General features: G+C 41.1%; 1 protein-coding gene across 1 annotated transcript in view; it reads right to left on the bottom strand.

Moving 5' to 3' along the window:
* The window catches only part of LOC306819986 (uncharacterized protein), a gene marked incomplete at its 3' end in the record, with an annotated part of 55,480 nt that overhangs the window by 16,053 nt on the left and 15,749 nt on the right, over positions 1–23,678 (bottom strand). The window contains exons 11-16 of the mRNA XM_079337612.1: positions 12,232–12,330; positions 6,376–6,495; positions 6,099–6,218; positions 5,823–5,942; positions 2,781–2,983; positions 670–2,527 (exon numbers count right to left, since the gene is read on the bottom strand). Of these exons, the coding sequence (XP_079193738.1) occupies positions 670–2,527; positions 2,781–2,983; positions 5,823–5,942; positions 6,099–6,218; positions 6,376–6,495; positions 12,232–12,330 (2,520 nt within the window). The remainder of the gene's footprint in view (positions 1–669; positions 2,528–2,780; positions 2,984–5,822; positions 5,943–6,098; positions 6,219–6,375; positions 6,496–12,231; positions 12,331–23,678) is intronic.

Here is a 23,678-nt window from a genome sequence, read left to right as displayed (position 1 = left end):
TTTGTAAATTAACTTAAACTTATAAACAGAAACAGAAAGTTACATTTTACAGTAACTTCTGACATCTTTTTTTCACTTATAAACAAAGTTAAGTTTCGTAGTTTAGTATCTTGAGGCTGGTAAGAGTATCCATTCAGTTGTGTCCTTAAAGGCTGATTTAGCTGCACCAAAGCTCAACTGAGAGGCAAGATAATCAATTTGTTTTAAACGCACACAAGGTTATATGAGGAGAGTCACCACAATCATGAAGTTTTCTGCTGGACAGTCTTTGATTTAGAAAGACGTTAGTCACTGTGGTCACTTCTCAGGATGTTAGAGCTTCTAACTGAAACTTTGAGGTTCAAAGATCTGTTTTTCAATTGCAGAAAATACACCATTTCCTGATATGCCTGTTTCAGAATGAAAGCTGGCATCAACATTTAAACCTGTAATTTTTATTGTGAAGCCTGTGTCGGATGTGGAATGTATTTATTGTCAACCAGAAGAAGTTTCAGCGGAGCTGCGATAAGGTTGTATGTCGTAAAAAGTATTGATAGTCGCTCTTTTGACCACTTGTCAACACCATGGCCTGTTTCTTTTAGTAATCTAATACAGCAAGGCATTGGTCTAAATTCACCTTCAGCAGGTAAGCCTACACAGATTTATAATGCTCATCACATCTGGACTTACTTAGCCTTCCTGCAGTTCCTCACAGCTGGAATCAGTCTCCATCGTCCCTCATCTGTTGTGTTGTACTTCTTCAGGTCCAGCTCATCCAGAACCTCCTCGGACATCTGCAGCATGTTGGCCAGGGCAGAGCACTGGAACACAGAGAGTTCCTTCTCTGATCTGTTCTCTGACTTCAGGAACTCTTGGATCTCCTGATGGACTGAGAGGTCCTTCATCTCTGTCAGACAGTGGAAGAGGTTGATGCTTCTGTCAGGAGAGATATCTTTACTGTTCATCTCCTTCAGGTTGTTGATGACTCTCTGGATCATTTCTGGACTGTAGTCTGTCTGACCCAGCAGGCCTCCTAAGAGTCTCTGGTTTGATTTCAGAGACAGTCCATGAAGGAAGCGAACAAACAGATCCAGATGACCGGTCTTACTTGTCAGGGATTTCCTCATTGTCTCATTTAGGAGAACATCAAGAGTTGAATCTACATATGTTTCTCCCATAAAAGCCTTCAGTACTGTTGTGTTCCTGTTGGTGAAACAGTGGAACATGTAGACTGCAGCCAGAAACTCCTGAACGCTCAGATGAACAAAGCAGTAGACTGTTTTCTGGAAGATCCCACACTCTGTTTTGAAGATCTCTGTACAAACTCCTGAGTACACCGAGGCCTCAGTGACATCCAGACCACACCGCTCCAGGTCTTCTTGGTAGAACAGGATGTTTCCGTCCTCCAGATGTTCAAACGCCAGCCTCCCCAGCTTCAGAAGAACTTCCCCGTCGGCCTCCATCAGCTCATGTGGACTCATCTGATGTCCCTCATCATACTTGTTCTTCTTCCTCTTTGTCTGAACCAGCAGGAAGTGTGAGTACATGTCAGTCAGAGTCTTGGGCAGCTCTCCTCTCTGCTCTGTGCTCATCATGTGCTCCAGAACTGTGGCAGTGATCCAGCAGAAGACCGGGATCAGACACATGATGTGGAGGCTCCTGGAGGTCTGGATGTGTGAGATGATTCTGCTGGACAGATCTTCATCACTGAACCTCCTCCTGAAGTACTCCTCCTTCTGGGCGTCAGTGAAGCCTCGTACTTCTGTTACCCTGTCGACACATGAAGGAGGGATCTGATTGGCTGCTGCAGGTCGAGAAGTGATCCAGATGAGAGCTGAGGGGAGCAGATTCCCCTTGATGAGGTTTGTGAACAGTGTGTTTAACGATGACTTCTGTGTGACATCAGACACAACCTCCCTGTTTGTGAAGTCCAATGACAGTCTGCTTTCATCCAGGCCGTCAAAGATGAACAACAGTTTACAGACAGCGAGCGTCTCTGCTGTGACCTTCTGTAATGTTGGATGGAAAACACGGAGCAGCTCAAGAAGACTGCAGCGCTTATCTCTGACCAAGTTCAGCTCCCTGAATGAAAGCAGGATCAGCAGACTGACGTCTTGGTTCTCTGAGCCCTCGGCCCAGTCCAGAGTGAACTTCTGCACTGAGAAGGTTTTTCCAACACCAGCCACGCCGTTTGTCAGAACCACTCTGATGGGTTTCTGTTGGTCGGGTTGAGCTTCTGTCTTTGGTTCCTGTTGGTCGGGTTCAGCTCCTGTCTTTGGTTCCTGTTGGTCGGGTAAGGCTTTAAAGAGGTCCTGGCACTTGATTGGAGTCTCATGGAGGGTCTTCTTTTTAGAGTCTGTCTCCATCTGTCTCACCTCATGTTGGGTGTTCACCTCTTCTCTCTGCCCCTCTGTGATGTGGAGCTCAGTGAAGATCCTTTTGAGGAGGGCTCTACTTCCTGTTTCATCACTTCCTTCAGTCACACATTCACATCTCGTCCTCAGACTGACCTTATGTTGATCTAAAACCTCCTGCTGACGTCTATCTACTGAAAGAGAGAATGATAGAATCTGCTGATGATGTTTGGATGAAATGTATTTTTCTAAACTTACTGTACAGAAGTTTGGTCAGCCTTGGCTGTTATAAATGTTATTTATAAATAAAGGTGACTTGACTTGCTTATTATTTTTAAATGTGATTGTCAAAGAAGTAAAAACAGTTTTAATTGCTTTACATTTTGCATGTACCAATTAAAGCCCTGTTATAGGAGATCACAGAAGCAGAAAGGAGTCCAGTCTTACTCTGCAGTCCACATCCTGATCTGGATCTTTTTCCACACTGAGGACAGGACGAGTCTCCTGCTGAACCAGACTGGTCCCAGTATGAGGTGATGCACTGTCTGCAGAACCAGTGTCCACAGCTGGTAGAGACGGGATCCTTCAGGACGTCCTGACACACAGGACAAGACGTCTGCTCCTCTTTAACACGAGTCCTCTTCGTCCCCCTGTGAAGACATGTCTTTAGAGCTAAACTGATCGTTGGCTGATGAACAAGATAAAGATTTATCAAACACAATCTCAACACTCAGATGACATTTCTTATAAGATAAGACAGTACTTTCTTCATCTTACAAAGTGAGAAATTTACAGTGTTACAGCAGGATAGCCAACAGAAGAAAAATCACACAGAGCAGAAATATGTTTGCATTCAGCTCAAAGTCTGCAGAGAGATTTTAACCCTTCTGCTTTCATAAAGAATAAGAAACAACAATTTTCTCTCTCACTACACACAGATCATTAAGAGATAGTTTTTCTTTTCATTAAATCACTGAACGCCGGGTGCAGCTTCATCACAGTCAAAGAATCTAAGAGTCTGATACTGTCATTGAATGTTTTACTGTCACTTCAGACAGATGAGCTTGGGTTTGTCAGCCTTTGACCTGAGGGTAGACGTGGTGAAACATTTTGAATTGCATTGTGGTGGATCAGCAGTATGACACACTCACACTAGGCTCAGTCGCTCCAACAGCTGCCCCCCTACCAATTCCCCCACTGGCCTGCACTCACACTAGTCCAGGACTAATGAGGCTTGAACACTGTTACCTCTTCTGCATAACGTTGTGACACAACACATGCATGACTTTACGTGATCATGAAGCTCAATTAGTTTAATTTGAATTTCCCTCTGGATCACTAAAGTATCTATCTTTACAAGACAGGCGGACTTTACAAAAAACGTGCGGTTATGTTCGTGTCCACAAATAGGAGAACAACACAGAGGCTATGATGGCTACTTTTCTGACCATCCATCCATCCATCCATTTTCTGCCGCTTATCCGGGGCCGGTTCGCGATGGAGTCGAAGCAGAGACCCCCAGACTTCTCTCACCCCAGACACCTCCTACAGCTCTTCCGTGGGACCCCGAGGCGTTCCCAAGCCAGCCGAGAGACATAGTCTCTCCAGCGTGTCCTGGGTCTACCCCGTTGCTACTTTACTGGCTTTGTGGCTTATTTTGAGTCATTTAGTAAGACACTCAAATTATACCTAATGTTCATGTTGTGTTCCCGTGCTTTACTTGTGCACTCACAATAGTACCATCCCTCAGCCCACCTCTTCCATCCATGCCTCCATTGCCATGGACTGGACCACTCACACGAGTCAAACAAACTGAACTATGGAGGTCAGACAAATACAAACAATTAAAGGAATCTTGTCGTTCATTTGTTTTTTTTAATAAGAGCTGTCCTGTTCTATGGGAAAGGTATCCTTAAATGTCTTCAGTTGTGATCTAGTACTATGTAGAAAAATTTTATTAAATGAAAATAACTTGGGGCGCAGTTAGTGATAAGCCCCATGTACGGAGGCTGAAGTCCTACTATCCTACTCTACAATAAGGGCACAAAAAGTGTAACCGACTCATTTATCTGCAGTTCATGTGTATTTTATTTGGAAATGTGATTCTTAAGGTTTAGGGATAACTTCCTGTTTGTGGTGCAAAAAAAATGGATGCTTTTATTTTGAAGGAAACATGAAGTCTGTTAAATTGTTTACACTTGTGAGATAAAGGCTAAAACTTAAGGTGATTCTTTGATTAAGCGCTCCGCTGTTTGAGGCACGAGGTTTGTACTTGTTTTGTTTCGCATGAAAATTAATAAAGAGTTACTTAATAAGTGTGTTTTGGAGTTTGGTTAACTTTTGTTAAACGTGGACTAGCAAAGATGCTGCAGCTAATAATTGTAATAGATCGGGGTTAACGTGTGAGTGCGTGTGTTAGTCAGATCTTGTAAATCAATAAGGGTGATTTTATATTTCATTTGAAAATGATTGTGCATGAATGTGTTATTCATTAAAAAGGGAAACAGTGCAATTCATGGAAGTATAAAAACGAGTTTAATTTACATTCACTCCTAAAGGTTAAAATTACAATGTCATGGTCATAATTGTATACATTTGAACATTTAAAAGGTTAAGTTAATACATGTATCGTAATATTTTCTTTATTACTCCTTTTCAGTTCTTAAGGTGTTGCAAGGTGTTTACACAGTGTTTTCAAGAGAAATGGAATTTAAAAGAACCACTTCAATAAAATCTGTGAAACATCAGTTTGAGAGCCAGACCATCTATACGGCTGGGGGACAGCTACAAAAAGAAGTAAATCGACTTATTTCCCCTAAATAACTTAACCTTCAGGTAGTGGACTGAACTGTACTATTTAATCTCACTGTTGGTGGGCCCCTCCAGCATGCAATGATAGTGATGACAATTTCAGCAATCTCAACCTTTCATTTACTGCTTCAAATCTTTGTTAGGCAATTGTTTTTATCTGTAGCTCTGACAATCAACATCTCTCCAGTTTGAAAATCACAATCAGAGGAAGGATGTGAAGCAAAGCTCTGTAAAGCTGTGGATGGCTTTAGAGCAAGAAGGTCTTTAAGGCTCTTAATAAAGTCCCACCTAAAGAATTTTGCATCAGCTGAGGTAAAGACTCAGTTTATCATCTTCTCTACACTTTTCCTGTCACTCAGCCTTTTCCTTTAGCTTGCTGGTTTCTCAAATACCTTCTTTCATATGACCACACTGCATCATATAAGATCATGATGAGAAAGACTTGCTGAGTAATAAACATGCTAATAAAAAGCAGGAGGATAACGAGCAGGTTCAAAGATTCAAAGAGTCCTCTTAGATTAGATTACAGCTTTACAAGGGGACATATGGCTAACAGGAATAATGAGGATGTTTGTTTAATGGTCATATTATTTCTCTATAAATCAGAAAGTTTAAGCTAGAGGCTGGATTAGAGTAGAAATTGATTCTAAATGAAAATGAATTGTTAAGTTTTCTTACTTTATGTCTGAAGGTCCAGGTTCTTCACGGAAGTTTAGAGGATAATCTTTGGACTGATCACTCTTCAGAGACACACAACTGGGTTCAGGAGACTCTGCTCTCTGTCTGCTCTGCTCAAATCTGCAAACAAACAAGTTTTATATTTATGTGACGTGAGTCTTTAATAGCTCTCTGATGACAATGCTATTAAAGGAGCTGTAAAGTCATAGAGGGCTACAGCATCTGACATTAAGAAGGGTTTTAGGTTAGTGTCTTTAGTCAGGACTGAAGGCTTACTTTATGTCTGAAGGTCCAGGTTCTTTACTGAAGTTTAGAGGATAATCTTTGGACTGATCACTCTTCAGAGACAAACAACTGGGTTCAGGAGACTCTGCTCTCTGTCTGCTCTGCTCAAATCTGCAAAAACAACAAGTTTTATATTTATGTGACGTGAGTCTTTAATAGCTCTCTGATGACAATGCTATTAAAGGAGCTGTAAAGTCATAGAGGGCTACAGCATCTGACATTAAGAAGGGTTTTAGGTTAGTCTCTTTAGTCAGGACTGAAGGCTTACTTTATGTCTGAAGGTCCAGGTTCTTTACTGAAGTTTAGAGGATAATCTTTGGACAGATCACTCTTCAGAGACACACAACTGGGTTCAGGAGACTCTGCTCTCTGTCTGCTCTGCTCAAATCTGCAAACAAACAAGTTTTACATTTATGCGACATGAATTTTTAACAGCTCTCTGATAACAGTGCAATAAAAGAATGTTTTGTTAATTTCAGTGTTAAGAATTAATTTTTAGTTTTATTAGGGACCGAAGCACTGACCAGTGTGAAGAACCCTATTCAAACCCTTACGATTATTTAGGGACCAAAGCACTGACCAGTGCGAAGGACCCTATTGTAACCCGAACAATTATTTTTCTCTTTTCTTTTTCCTTCCGCCTCTTTGCCACCATTTTTGACGGCTTGAACGCTTCTGGCTTTTGGGACATGGAATGTCACCTCACTGAGGGGGAAGGAGCCTGAACTTGTGTGGGAGGTTGAGAGGTACCAGCTAGACTCAGCTCCACGCACTGCTTGGGCTCTGGAAGCCAGCTCCTTGAGAGGGGCTGGACACTTAGCTTTTCTGGAGTTGCCGCAATGAGAGGCAGCGGGTGCTTGCTTTCAGCCCTACAGCTCAGTTGCCAGGTGTTGGAGTTTACCCCGGTGAACGCCTTCGGGAAGGTGACAGGTCTCTCAATGTCATCTCGGCCTATGGACCGAACAGCAGTGCAGAGTACCCGGATTTCTTGGAGTCCCTGGGAGGGGTGCTGGACAGTGCTCCGACTGGGGACTCCATTCTTCTACTGGGGGACTTCAACGCTCACGTGGGCAATGACAGTGAGACTTGGAGGGGGGTGATTGGATGAACAGCCTCCCTGATCTGAACCAGAGTGGTGCTATGTTATTGGACTTCTGTGCCAGTCACAGTTTGTCCATAAGGCACAGGGACGTCCATAAGTCCACGTGGCACCAGGACACCCTAGGCCGGAGGCCTATAATAGACTTTGTGGTCGTGTCATCTGACCTCAAGCAAAATGTCTCAGACACTTGGGTTAAGAGAGGGGCTGAGCTGTCAACTGATCACCAACAGGTGGTGAGTTGTATGCGCTGCCGGGGGTGGAAGCTTGTCAGACACAACTGGCCCAAACGTGTAGTGTAGATCGGAAAAAGGTGGCTTGTCCTCAGCCATGTGGTCGTTGTATCGGTCCGTTGTGGTGAAGAAGGAGCAAAGCCGAAAGGCGAGGCTCTCGATTTACCCGTCGATCTTCGTTCCTACCCTCACCTATGGTCATGAGCTTTGGGTCATGACCGACAGAACGACATCCCGGATACAAGTAGCCGAATGGGCTTCCTCTGTAAGGTGGCTGGGCGCACCCTTAGAGATAGGGTGAGGAGCTTGGTCGCCTCCCTAGGAAGGTTTTCCAGGCATGTCCCTCTGGGAGGAGGCGTCGGGGTAGACCCAGGACACACTGGAGAGACCATATCTCTTGGCTGGCCTGGGAACACCTTGGGGTCCCATCAGAAGAGCTGGAGGAAGTGTCTGGGGCGAGGGAAGTCTGGGCTTAGACTGCTGCCACCGCGACCTGGCCTGGATGGATGGATGGATGGATAAGCTGCTGCTCCAAACATTTTCATTGCCAGATCGTCATCACATTCATGCTTGTCTTTCCAGCGTTTCCCCTTGGAATGATCTCCTGGTACCAACCATGCTGGCAATTTGACAATTTTGGAGTTCGATGGAAGGGATTTATGCTTTTTGACAGACTTTTTATTGATGTGCCCATGCCCATGACAAGTGAGTCGATTGTTTCTGAAGTCTTGTATTTCTAATGAAACTATGTTAAATTTCAAAGTGCTTGAGGTTATTTATTTTAAATATATGCTAATTGCTAGCCAATTAATGGCAGTAGTATGTGCAGCCTAGCTTATTGTCAGGTACAAGACTGAATTGAATGCTATGTTTTGGTATTCTCAATAGTTCTAAGTATTCTGGAATTTCTATAATTAACAATCCTAATCTTTTCTTTTCTTCTTTGTTGTAGAACCACATTCACGCGCACACCAACTCAGTTCAGTTTCAATAGCAAACAAATGCCTCATCCCTATGTTCTTTCTGTATTGCTCATCTGAAATTCATATAAACAGCTTGAACATCGAATTTTTGGTCCTTCGAGCCCCAAGCAACAACTTCAGGCAAAGATGTTCAGGTCATAGGAGAGAGAGCACAAAAGTGATGAAAATTGTCCACGAAGACACAGCCACCTGCCATCACATGTTCAAGATTATGAGGTTGGTTACCCTGTTTGGCAGCCCCTACGTGTTGATGAGCAGGCCGGAACGGCTACCTCTGCTGATGTTCTGAGCTTTATTCGTAGCATGAGGGAGGAAAATGATCAACTGCGAAAGGATGTTCAACGCCTAACTGACATAATCTATAGCTCCCCTGTACTGGCTCCACAAACTAACACGGCCAGGCGTAGTTGCTGTATGGATGAGACAACATCCACACCAGCATCCACAAGTAAGCTGAAGCCATTAAGTGGTCAACAGGACCCACATTAACATGAGTGAGTGTCCAACCTCACAAGGCAGCCAACGTAACCTTATCGTGGACCTCAGTGACAGTCTAAAGAAAGCTGGATTACACAGTCAGCAAGGAGTTCACCAGCATTCATCAGGTGAGTCCTCTCCAAGTAACTACGATATCCCTCCAGAGGAAAGAAAGCCTCCTCCACCTCTGTACTCAAATGTAGAGGAACAGTCACTGTTGCATCATAAAGAGGTTAACGACTTCCCCCCGCCGGGAACTGTCAATTGTCAGCCTGTTAGCAAACACCACCTCTCTCAAGGAGCTAGTCCTAGTCAGCTTGAGGACAATGAGAATCCCAGAACAGATTAACCCTCTCGTTGCAAAGACAATTTCTACTTTTGTGACGATAGGTACCATCCCAAGTATGGAGCTTCCTACAGTCAACCTGACAATGGCTACTGCTCACCATATTTGTTATTCTACTAGAGACACGATAACAGGGAACACCCTATTAATCGCAGCTATGGGGAAAGTTACAGTCAGCCGTCTGCTCATCGTCGACAATATTTCATGAGAGCCGATCATGAAGATAGCTTCTATTTGCAAGATAGCAGGCAGTATCCTCGTAAGTTTTCCTGAAGATCGCTATTTGCCTTACACTGATTGGAACCAACATGATGTCAGACAACATCCAGATGATCTTTGCCACTATTCGTATGATCAACGGACTCCTGTTGAAGATTTCCATGTCCCACCCCATTTTGGTAGACACCCTCAGGTAGACACTTACAGTGGCCCTAAGCCAACCATTCCTGATTTTCTGCACAATAACCCAAGAGAGTTTGCGTGGTTGAAACTTGCGTTGGACAATATTCATCCAGCAGGTGCTTCGGAGCACTTCAACTTCCACACATTGACAGATCACTTGAATGTATGTATATTATGTACAGCACTTTGTCACAGCTACGGCTGTTTAAAGTGCTTTATAAATAAAGTTGAGTTGAGTTGAAACTGGAAGATGCTGTGCTCATCGCTGATTCATATATTCCTCAACAACTAGCATTAAAGCGGATCTCCAATTTCATGGATGGACCCAAAATCAAGAGTGGTGACATCAGATCATTTAAGTCATTTGCTCTCCAAGTCCGTGCTCTTGTCGGCATGTTACATCAGTTGGGAGGCCAGGGACAGAAAGAGTTACAGTTTGGCTCGCACGTCTCTCGTCTCTTGTCAAAGTTGCCAGATGACCTTAGAGCCAACTTTCAGAGATTATATATATATATATACACACACACTTTATACTGGCAGGAGTCTGAGTGAAGCCAGTTAAGTACTATTGTAGCACAAGAAAATTTAAAGTGTCAATCACACTCAGTGCCTTACCTGCACATCCTGCCAGTATAAAGTGGCAGGCTCCGCAGGTGTGAAAGCCAGAGCTGCTGCACCCGGTACTTCTAGTTCCCTCTCACCCTGTCACAAAGCTCCTGATTCAGCACTTCAACAATCAGTTGAAGCACCTTGGAGCTGAAAGAGTCCTTGCTCAGCTTTGCAGAAAATATTGAATATTAAGCGTTAGAGAGACCATTAGAAGACACCAACACAACTGTCCTGAATGCAGGAAATGGATAGGCCAACCAGAGGTCCCAAAAATGGCAAATTTGCCTCCCTCAAGTGTAATAATTCTTTATTGAAAGACTCAAGGTCCATTAGAAAGACACACAGCAACAAACAAACATACAGCAACACACATGTTAAGACTCTTCCGACCTGCATTTTATTCAACCTTAATGGACTGTTTTGGACCAATGCTCGTCAAGATAGGTAGGTGCACCGAGAAAAGGTGGGGTATAGTGTACAAGTCTCTTACCACTGCTGCAGTGCACCTCGACCTTTTGGCCAATATGGATGCAGATTCTGTCCTGATTCATTGGTTGCAGAGGAAGACCTTTTGAGCTCCTGTCAGATCAAGGCACTAACTTTAAGGGAGGCAGTAGGGAACTGCATGAAGCATTCAAGGCCATGGAACCTACCCTTCGAGACCAGCTGGCAGTGGAACAAATCCGGTTCCGTTTCAATCCCCCAAATGCTCCACACTTTAGCGGGTCTTGGGAACGAGAAGTTCGATCAGTGAAGACTGCCTTCTGCACCACCTTAGGTGCTCAGCATGTATCAGAGGAGGTGTTAAAGACTGTTCTTATCGAAGTAGAGAGCATCCTCAACTCCAGGCGCTTGGGCTATGTTTCAATAGATATAGCAGACCCAGATCCTGTCACACCAAACTCCTTGTTGATGGGGCGGCCTGACTCCTCCCTCTCACAAGTTGTCTACCCAGAAACCGAATTGCTCAGTCGCAAAAGATGGAGACAATCTCAAAATAGATAAGTTCAGTTTCAACAGCAAAGGAAATGCCTCATCCTTATGTTTGACTGTAACATTCATCTGAACTTTATAAACGGCTTGACCATACTGGATTCTCCAACCATTTTTCTCACTCACACCCTGCATCGAAAATAGTGTTCTGACCCGACACCCTGAGGTGATTGCTCCCACCCCTTTATTGTATCCTTTACCCTTTCATACACCTTGGACACACCTTCTCCGTCAAAACCCCGGTAATTACCTGAGCCTTCTGTCTCCAACCACGACTATTGCTTTAGCCTCTTCCTGTTCTTGTTTGCCTGTTTTCTGGGCTGAAGTGTGTGTGACTTTATATGCCAGTTTCCTGTCGTGCTGCAATTGGGTCCATACACTGCCCGTTACAACAAGGTTGGAATTAAAATAGAAGGTAGGCTATGTAAACTACCAGGCTACTTCACTTTGATCATTTTACAGCATCGACCTCATGTTTGGAGTTCACCACTGGGTTCAACATTGTTCAGAGTTGTTTAAGGCAAATTACTGCAGTACCAACTTCCATGATCTGCGTCCTTTTTCAAAGGTTTTATAATATATATAATACTTTCTTATATATTCCAATTTCTCAATTAAATCAAGTAACAGCAAAGCATCTCCACTAAACATGATACAAGAATGTCTAAAAGCAAAGTTCACCTTATTCACACACTAAATAAAAAGGAATACAAAGGCAGAAACAAAACTTTAGTTGTACTTCTTGCCCTCATCCAGCAGGTGGTGCTGTTTGTTTCACATCCACGATGGACCATGTCTATCTTTATGTCATTGTTAACACACTGGGCCAGAACATGTGACAAGAGGAAATATGGCTGACAGGAATAATGAGGATTTTTTTTTTTCCCAAACGATTTCTCAATGAATCATAAAGTTTAAGGTAGTGAATTGATAAGAGTAGAAATTGAATCTTAAGTGAAAATGAATTGGTAAGTTTTCTTACTTTATGTCTGAGGGTTCAGGTTCATTACTGAACAATGGTGGATCATCCTTGCACTGATCACTCTTCAGAGACTCTGCTCTCTGTGTGCTTGACTGAACGCTGCAAAACAACAAGTTTTATATTTATATGACATGAATCTTTCATAGCTCTCTGATAACAGTGCTGTAAAAGGAGCTGTACATTTGAAGAAGGCTACAGCTGTGGATAATGAGAAGGCTTCCAGGTTAGTCTCTTAAGTCTGGAGGCTTACTTTGTGTCTGAGGGTGCAGGTTCATTACTGAAGTTTAGAGGATCATCTGTGGACTGATCACTCATCAGAGGCTCAGTAGACTCTGCTCTCTGTCTGCTCAAACAACAGCAACAACAAGACAGATAGTGCGATACAGCAGACACTGCTCTGTCCTCCTCGTCCATGTTCTGATCTGAAGTCGTTCTGAGAGGAAAAACAGAAACATTCTGAGATCAACACACAACAAGAGGGAAAAAACCGTTTGAACTGACGCCACACCCCGGACTTCAGCCCCCCGGACACACACACACACACACACCTACACAGAAACAAACAGGAAGAAGCAGTCATATTAATCTAAACTGCGACTTCATGATAAACTCTCTATAAGTTCACAGGGAGAAAACTGCAACTACAGAAGAGAAAATATAAAACCTGAACAAACACTCACCTCACATACCCTTCAGTTATCTGCGTACTTCTGTCGACAAAATGTCCGAACTGACTTTCACTTTACTTTCTTGCCGTTCAGCCAAGGTGCCACTGATTAACCATGGTAACACAGAGTTCCTGTTTCCGCCTGATAGTGACGTTTATCCCAAAGCAGGCCGCTGTATTTCTACCTGCACCTTGATGGAGACTTCATTCAGCTGTGAGTGTGACTTCTGACAGGGCCCTCTTCCACAGAGGGGCAGGGTTAGTTTGAGAAATGCCCCTTGTCTGTGTGTGTGTGTGAGCTCTGATTGTATTTCAGAGATATGTTTCTAAAACTTCTCTCTTAGCCTGAACACTGCATTGTGTCTCTTAAAATCAAAATATTGAACTCTAAATCTTTTTTTTTATAATGACAAAGTGTTTTCTTTTATTGAAAAGAAACTCAAACAGGGGGTTCAAATGAATAACTTCTTTAATCAAGGACACAGAACAAAGCCATCACCCACTCCATGCAAAAATAAATAAATAAATCATGCACATTTCATTGAGAGAGTTTCTGCCATCAGGTCTTCACCTTCACCAGCACTTTGAATTGCCTTGTTGTTGAAACGTGCTATAAATAAACTTGCCTTGCCTTCTAACTCCACCTCAGATCCAGCCGTCTCTCCTGCATGCTAAACTGTCTTTGAGCAGTTTGAGCTGGTGTCACTTTCTGGATTATCTAAGGTCGTCCAACGAAAGAGACCCTCGTCCTCCCATACTACTGAAAGACATTTTTGACACTGTTTAATTTAACTCCTCGCACCAAAAACCATGACCATGACCCTTGTGCTCCCTCCAGCTTTCGACCCATCCTTAAACTTCCTTTGTCCAAAGTTGTAGTGAAAGTGGTTTCAGAGCAGTTTAAGTTGCATCTTGATTTTAATTGCATTTCAGAAGTTTCTGGTTTTTGTTTTTAAATCACACCACAGCACGGTCACCTTCAATGATCTCGTCTCAACTGTCTATTCCTGGAACTCTGCTGTTAGATTTGACTGCTGCATTTAATCACCATATTCTTTTATTTCGCCTCAACATGTGTGCTAGCATTAAAGGTGATGTCCTGAATTGGTTCAGATCTTACCTCTCAGTGATATCACTGGGCGTGTTGCGAGAGTGCGGGGATCTCGGCTAAGCAGTTGGCATTTTTAGGAATTATTTTAATATCCTAGTTTGTTGCTCTTATTTACTACTTGAGCTTGAAACCTCGACCCTGCCTCACTTTGATTGCTTGGTCTGGGCCGAGTGTGAATCTCATCAGGAGGACCAATAACTGCCTTTCATAAAGATATCGCTGCTGCCTTGAACTAGAACATCACTATTGGTTATTAGGAGCGGTTAAAGAAATACACAGTTTATTCAGCTTTTATACCTTTAAAGTTATTGAGTTATTACAGTTTTGAAGTCATTCCCCTCTATGGTCAGATCATAGGCTGTTAATACTGGAAAGGCCTCCTTGGGTCTCTCACACCCTAGTGGGTCCTAACCACTTTAAAGCGGAGTGTCCCTCCCCAGTCTATGTTTTCCTCTCTGGTTTTGGAACAATGGGGACAAAAAGCTTCTTACCTTAGTCTTCTATCCCTTTGGTCCGTCGTGGTCCAACAAGAAGAAAATATAAGATCTAAAAGGAAAAGTGTTTTTGTTGGAAAGTCCTTACAATGGAAGGTTTCCTTTTATTTTATAATAACACAATTGATTAAACACAGAGATTACACAATAATACAAATCCTACAAAAGAGTGCTATTCTCACAGTGAGTGACTAAAGCTCAATAAAAGAGAATATAAGTCAGCTGATCACAGGTGCAGAACAAGTGTAGATCAAAAGTCAAGTCCCACAAAGGAAGACCGACCCAGAGAAAAGCCTGTGCTTCCCTCCTATATACTATGACTCTCAACATTTTCGTCATGAAAATTTCAATATACATTTTGGGTTACGTCAAAAATAATGTAGCAAAAACAAGACATATATGGTTATCTGTGTGTTTCTCATGCAGCTGCAGGACACTCCCTTACCTCTAACAGGGGACTTCTACGCACCCCACTATGTGAGCAGTCCATGACCCCCAATAAGATTTACAGCCTGCACTTACACAAGTGGTTTTATGACCGCCAACTATTCTAACACATAATAATATAACACTTCTTACAATGTTATAAGTACACATTATGCATATAATACATATCAACTTTTTATGATAAGGTTTATAAATGTTAAAATATGACTTTCGTGATTAGCTAAATTCAGCCTGAACTCAGCTTGAGTGAAAATTCTCCTGTGAGGGGGTCAAAGTGTCAGCCGAGCTTTCAGCTGTTGACGATGAGCAGTCTCCCTCGCTTCAGTGTGGTGTGGTGAGGTGAATCATCTGGGACCTTTCAACAGGCGTTACGTTCAAACTTGAACCAGTTTACGTTCAAACTGGACAATGTAATCCACAATCAGAACGCTATTTTCCCTTGTGATCTGTATGCATCGTACTGTCAGAATCGGTTTTATTGCCAAGTACATTTACATATATGAGGAATTTGTCTTGGTGTGAAAGAAAAAACAAGGCTAAAATAACAAGTATGTACGAGAGGTAATAAAGGATCCAAAAAAAAGGTGGCAGCAATCACCTCAGGGTGTCAGGTAAGGACACTATTTTCAATGCAGGATGTGAGTGAGAAAAAAAGGGTAGAGAATCCAGTATGTTCAATCCGTTAATATAAAATTAAGATGTGCATTACAGTGAAAAACAAGGAGGCTTTTCCATCGCCTGTTGAGACTGAATTTATCTCTGTCGTTGGTATATGTTTGTATATGTGTGTGGTTCTACAACAAGAAGAACAAATAAAGACCATTAGCAAGCACTTTGAAACTAAACAGTCATCTTACTATTAACAATAAAGGACTTGAGCAACAACCAACCCACTTCTCTCATGGACGCACACATCAATAAAAGTCCGTAAGAAAACATACATCCCTTGGAGTGAACTCCAAAACTTGTCTGGACATGTCTCTCTCACAGCATTAATCAGTGGATGCGTTAAGAGCATGCTGCTTTCAGGTGCGCTCAGCAATGAGAGATAATAAACTAAACACTAATTGTGACAGGCCGTTATTACAAAGTGTATATATATATATATATATATATATATATATATATATATATATATATATATATATACATGGTAAAATATGAGAAGCAATTACCAATACTTAAAATAGAATTTAAAAAATGTCAAATATAGAGAATAAAAAATAAAATATTTTTTTTACAAAGGTGCATGAAAGAAAATAAAGCATGAGAGAAAACAAAGTTGATTTTTTTCCTTTTTTAAAAACACAGTTTACTCCTTATTCAAGTCCTCCACGGCGATTTCCAGCACGCTATCCCTCGCTCTTGGGTTTAGCAACAAGGCTACAACCAATGCTTGCTTCTTCTCCAAGTCAGTAACTAACACTCAAATTTTGACTTAATTTTTCCATCTCTCGTATGACTTCTTCACGTCAAACGGTGGTGGAACTTTGCATTTGCCAGCGACCGTCCTCTGCTACCACTGTTAGCTTACCAACTACAACGAAGAATGTTGACACATACATGATACATACGTTTACTCCATCTGTTGCACTTAACAATCATCCCGTTACTCTTTTGTAAAGCATTTTAAGATTACAGTTGTTAATAATCATATAAAATATAAACGGTATACAAACAATGAGTTTCTCTATTTCAAAGTAAGGAAATGTTATTACAGACTCGTGTCTGAAATATTCATGTTTTTTTTGTAAATGTTGTTTGCTGCAGCTTAGTTTATCATAGTGATTTGTTTGATTGATAACTCAGATTAATGTGTTAAATTAATTGTGTTAATTTCTATCAATAATTAATTATAATTCTTTATATAGATTTACCAATTTAAGTAAATAAAAGCCCAACATAATTTTTGCTAACGCGAGTTCTGCAAAGCCCCATAATTGGTGCCCCGCGTGAGGCATTCTATAAACCAGCGTCGTGGCATTGTTTCTGCAAAGTAATCCAGATTTTAATTCTGAAGTAATTCTTCTAAAGAAATGTATTTCCTTGAGCTAGTAGGTGCACAAGGCTTATGCATTTACAGGGTTATCTTACTCGCAGAAGCAGCACTATCCCTGCCTGTGAAGCCCTTTTTGTGCACAGCAATTATGACTGCAAATTTCCCTGAAGGAAACCATGGTTAACAGAAGAACAGTGATTTTAAGAGCCACCCTCCTTTTAAAGCTTTTGTCCACTGCTGTATTACAGCTTGGCTTTAATTAAATGGCTCCATTACATTTTTTGTTTTCAAGTATGTTGTTCTTTGCTCTTCTGCTGACTTCACACAGCATTGGTATGAAGGTAAATATTCCCAATATAGTGTAGTATAGCAGACTCTATTGCGTCATTGCTCTATTTCAAATGAAATGCATTTCTTTAGAAGAATTACATCAGGATTAAAATCTGGATTACTTTGCAGAAACAATGCCATGAAGCTGGATTATAGAATGCCTCACACGGGGCACCAATTATGGGGCTTTGCAGACTTCACGTTTAAATTATCTTGGGCTTTTATTTACTTAAATTGGTCAATCTAAATAAATTAATGCAATTAATTCAACACATTAATCTGAGTTATCAATCAAACAAATCACTATGATAAACTATGGAGCAAACAAAGTATTTACAAAAAAACAAAAAACAAAGTGGCACACGAGTCTGTAATAACATTTCCTTACCTGAGCTAGTAGGTGCACAAGGCTTCTGCATTTACAGGGTTATCTTACTCACAGAAGCAGCACTATCCCTGCCTGTGAAGCCCTTTTTGTGCACAGCAATTATGACTGCAAATTTCCCTGCAGGAAACCATGGTTAAAAGAAGAACAATGATTTTAAGAGCCACCCTCCTTTTAAAGCTTTTGTCCACTGCTGTATTACAGCTGATGTCCCTGACGCTCAGCTTCTACCATCGGTCGGTGACGTCCTTTCATACACGGCCAGCTCCGACCCATCTCAGTGGCAAGGAAGCGTGGACAACCAGAACGCGAGAAATATTGAGGAAAAATCCTGCTAGCATATTATGCCCTTGAATCTTTTGTCATGCGATTTGAGATTACAGTTGTTATGATTCAGCATATACATATAATGATTAATTGATGAAAAACTTCTCCAAGTACAAGATGGTGAAGATTCGTCCTCTGTGGTTCATCAGGACACAGCTGCTCCTCTCTGCACCACCAACGTCCTGATCAGTCTCATTCTGTCAAGGATCATCGCCATCTAATGAGAGAAGTGAACAGATTAAAGAAATCATAAAATCATGTTATACACTGACTCTGTCATCAGATTCCTCCACAGCGCTGTAACAAAGCTCCGCCCTTACTTCACCTTCATACTTTAACAAAGAATAGTTTCACATTGGTGTCTGAGTGTGATTTCACGTGAGTTATGGGAGCTTAACGTCCACACACTCAGACAACATGGCTTCCATGACTTTCACACAGATAGCCAGGTGTAACAGTCCCCTCTTTAACAGGCTGTGTAAAAGGGGCAGATGTTTTAACACTTCATGGTGACTTGTACTTCACTATATTTCTAACAAAGTTCTCTGGAGACTCTCTCCTCAGAGAAGGAAAAAAACAACCTCCAGCCTTTAATTGAAAATTAACATTGTCTTCTTTACTGTTTGTTCAGGGTTTTAGCTTTTATGTGTGAGCTATGGGATATTCCTGAATTTCTCCCAGGGGATGAATAAAGTATCTCTCCATCCATCCATCCATCCAATAATATCACAAAACACCGCACAGGTTACCCAAAATGTTATTGTTTCATCAAATGGGAGTAAAGGTGCAGTGGGTGAAATCAATACACGTTTAATCAAATAAAGAACCTGTTTGAAGAAGCCAGGACACACATGCAGCAGAAAGGAGACAGTGGAGCTACACGTCTGTAGAGGGCGCTACTTTGAACTATGAACTAAGTTTTAGAAATCATGTTTTTTTACAGCGATTTAATTGTCAAAGATAGATAGATAGAAATGGTAACTTACGCTGGACCCTTAACCTCTTCAGCTTTCGAAATATTCTGTCCATTCTCTTGATGGTGGAGCTCTGTGAGCTGATGGAGAGAGCGGAGGGGAGAGAGAGAGAGTGACATTTGTGTCACGGCATATACAATATCAACTCGCTTTGTATAATAGGGTGCAAAAAAGGATTTCTCCAACAGAAAACAACAGAAATATATATCTGACCTCAGAGTTTCCAGTCGATAGTTTGGACTCTTCTGAAGATCACTCAGCAGCTTTACGTCTGAATCCTGCAGCTCGTTCTCACTCAGGTCCAGCTCTCTGAGATGAGAGGGGTTGGACTTCAGAACTGAGGCCAGAGAAGAACCACTGATCTCTGACAACCTGCAGCCCCACAATCTGAATAAAGAATAAATGATAAGAAAATTATTTTATATTCCACTCACATGCGGTCAGGTTGTGATGAATATCTCAACATCACTTTGTCCTGAATAATTAAGTTTTCTCTCAATGACTTTTAATTCACTTAATCTTAAATGTCAGCACAACATTTATCCAGCTGTTCGTGTGCACAGATGAAAAACAGGCTGCTGTCAGATTTGTGATGTTAGTGCATTTATCAAATCAGATATTATTGAATAAGAGTGTAGTGCCTCTGTCATGATTCATTTTTCTTATATGAAGCACTTTAAATTACCTTGTTGTCAAAATGTTCCATTTAAATAAAGTTGCCTTGCCTTATTGAATCAAACGTCTTTGTGATTTCATTTATTAACAGAAACAGAGGAAACAAAGGCTTCATCTGCAGCTTCATCAACTTAGCTTTCCATATTAATAAAAACATTTTCAGATCAAATGTCTACACTATTCAGCAACTTGAAAAAAAAATCTCCTTAAAATTTAAATTTCCCAAGAATTGAATTCAGACAAATACTGAAAATATATAAATACTGAAATGTGCAACAATCGAGGATGTGGATTGAAATTACACAAATACTGACACAGTCAGTGATCTGACCTCAGAGTCTCCAGTCTGCAGTTTGGATTCCGCAGTCCCTCACACAGCAGCTTCACTCCTGAATCCTGCAGCTTGTTGTAGTTCAAGTCCAGCTCTCTGAGATGGGAGGGGTTGGACTTCAGAACTGAGACCAGAGAAGAACAGCTGATCTCTGACAAACTGCAGGCACTCAATCTGAATAAAGAATAAGTGATAAGAAAATTATTTTATATTCCACTCACATGTGGTCAGATTGTGATGAATATCTCAACATCACTTTGTCCTGAATAATTCAGTTTTCTCTCAATGACTTTTAATTCACTTAATCTTAAATGTCAGCACAACATTTATCCAGCTGTTCGTGCACAGATGAAGAACAGGCTGCTGTCAGATTGGTGATGTTAGTACATTTATCAAATCAGATATTATTGAATAAGAGTGTAGTGCCTCTGTCATGATTCATTTTTCTTGTGTGAAGCACTTTAAAATACCGTAAATTCCGTACTATTGAGCGCACCTGGATATAAGCTGTACCGGCTAAAAATAAGTAAATAAATGTATTTGTACATATATAAGCCGCACTTGATTATAAGCCGCAGGTGTCCACGCTATAACAAGAGCTATTTACACAGACGTAGGCTACCGGTAACATCCGCAAATACTGTAGCGTCCGTACGGACGTTAAAGGACGACGAGAGCGTTCAAATAATAACTTTTAATAACCCGATCACTGTCGGCCGTGACCACGCCATTTACAGCGGAGAGCAACACATAACTTGCCGTAACAATCCAACTCTCTCTCCCAGCGTTCTCTCATACAGCCACTCAACACGTTCTCGCTGGTGCATTCACTGACTCTCCACACAATCGGAATTATGAACACATTATCAACTACTGACTTTACAACATGAACCGTTACAATACGAAGTCTAGCCGACGGTGTCTGTAACACGGCTGATGAAAAAGATGACCGTAATATATTTCACAAGAAAAAGTCCATCCATTCACTGCCTCAGAATGACTTCATTACTCACTTCCTCAGTCTCTGTTGTCGCTGTCAGTGTCATCTTAACGTGCAGCAGCTCTGTTAGCTTCTTTGACAGCCAGGTCGATCGCCTTTAACTTGAAAGCTACATCATATGTATTTCTCCGTGTGTTTTCCATGATGAGGGTGCGTGCATGAAGCGCAAAATGACAGATATTAAGATCCGACGTGACGAGGTCTAATGTTTTTGCGGCAGAAGCTCATTGTCCCCCAAGAAAAATCCATGCATTGGCCGCACCGGAGTAGAAGCCGCAGTGCTCGAAGTGTGAGAAAAAAGTAGTGGCTTATAGTCCGGAATTGACGGTACCTTGTTGTCAAAATGTTCCATGTAAATAAAGTTGCCTTGCCTTATTGAATCAAACGTCTTTGTGATTTCATTTATTAACAGAAACAGAGGAAACAGAGGCTTCATCTGCAGCTTCATCAACTTTGCTTTTCATAGTAATAAAAACATTTTCAGATCAAATGTCTACATTATTCAGCAACTTGAAAAACAAAAACTCCTTAAAATTAATTTTCCCAAGAATTGAATTCAGACAAATACTGAAAATATATAAATACTGAAATGTGCAACAATCGAGGATGTGGATTGAAACTACACAAATACTGACACAGTCAGTGATCTGACCTCAGAGTCTCCAGTCTGCAGTTTGGACTCTGCAGTCCCTCACACAGCAGCTTCACTCCTGAATCCTGCAGCTTGTTCTCACTCAGGTCCAGCTCTCTGAGATGGGAGGGGTTGGACTTCAGAGCTGAGGCCAGAGAAGAACAGCTGATCTCTGACAAACTGCAGTCACTCAATCTGAATAAAGAATAAATGATAAGAAAATTATTTTATATTCCACTCACATGTGGTCAGGTTGTGATGAATATCTCGACATCACTTTGTCCTGAATAATTCAGTTTTCTCTCAATGACTTTTAATTCACTTAATCTTAAATGTCAGCACAACATTTATCCAGCTGTTCGTGTGCACAGATGAAGAACAGGCTGCTGTCAGATTGGTGATGTTAGTACATTTATCAAATCAGATATTATTGAATAAGAGTGTAGTGCCTCTGTCATGATTCATTTTTCTTGTGTGAAGCACTTTAAAATACCTTGTTGTCAAAATGTTCCATTTAAATAAAGTTGCCTTGCCTTATTGAATCAAACGTCTTTGTGATTTCATTTATTAACAGAAACAGAGGAAACAGAGGCTTCATCTGCAGCTTCATCAACTTAGCTTTCCATAGTAATAAAAACATTTTCAGATCAAATGTCTACATTATTCAGCAACTTGAAAAAAGTCTCCTTAAGATTAAATTTCCCAAGAATTGAATTCAGACAAATACTGAAAATATATAAATACTGAAATGTGCAACAATCGAGGATGTGGATTGAAATTACACAAATACTGACACAGTCAGTGATCTGACCTCAGAGTCTCCAGTCTGCAGTTTGGACTCTGCAGATAATCACACAGCAGCTTCACTCCTGAATCCTGCAGGTTCTGCCTCCAGCTCAGGTCCAGCTCTCTGAGATGGGAGGGGTTGGACTTCAGAGCTGAGGCCAGAGAAGAACAGCTGATCTCTGACAACCTGCAGGCACTCAATCTGAATAAACAATAAATGATAAGAAAATTATTTTATATTCCACTCACATTTGGTCAGGTTGTGATGAATATCTCAACATGACTTTGTCCTGAATAATTCAGTTTTCTCTCAATGACTTTTAATTCACTTAATCTTAAATGTCAGCACAACATTTATCCAGCTGTTCGTGTGCACAGATGAAGAACAGGCTGCGGTCAGATTGGTGATGTTAGTACATTTATCAAATCAGATATTATTGAATAAGAGTGTAGTGCCTCTGTCATGATTCATTTTTCTTGTATGAAGCACTTTAAATTACCTTGTTGTCAAAATGTCCCATTTAAATAAAGTTGCCTTGCCTTATTGAATCAAACGTCTTTGTGATTTCATTTATTAACAGAAACAAAGGCTTCATCTGCAGCTTCATCAACTTTGCTTTCCATAGTAATAAAAACATTTTCAGATCAAATGTCTACATTATTCAGCAACTTGAAAAAAAAATCTCCTTAAAATTACATTTCCAAGAATTGAATTCAGACAAATACTGAAAATATATAAATACTGAAATGTGCAACAATCAAGGATGTGGATTGAAATTACACAAATACTGACACAGTCAGTGATCTGACCTCAGAGTCTCCAGTCTGCAGTTTGGACTCTGCAGTCCCTCACACAGCAGCTTCACTCCTGAATCCTGCAGCTTGTTCTCACTCAGGTCCAGCTCTCTGAGATGGGAGGGGTTGGACTTCAGAGCTGAGGCCAGAGAAGAACAGCTGATCTCTGACAAACTGCAACCCCTTAATCTGAATTAAGAATAAACAATAAAACAAATTAATTTATAATCCACTCATGTGTTCAGGTTGGATGAGTATCTTAACATCACTCTGTCCTGACTCATCAGCACAACATTTATCCAGCTGTTCATGTGGACAGATGAAGAACAGGCTGCTGTCCGATTTGTGATGTTAGTGCATTTATCAAATCAGATATTATTGATTAAGAGTGTAGTGCCTCTGTCATGATTCATTTTTCTTGTGTGAAACACTTTAAAATACCTTGTTGTCGAAATGTTCCATTTAAATAAAGTTGCCTTGCCTTATTGAATCAAA

Source organism: Symphodus melops (assembly GCF_947650265.1).
Source record: "Symphodus melops genome assembly, chromosome: 2".
Lineage (NCBI taxonomy): Eukaryota > Metazoa > Chordata > Actinopteri > Labriformes > Labridae > Symphodus > Symphodus melops.
This window is presented reverse-complemented; position numbering and strand designations above follow the sequence as displayed.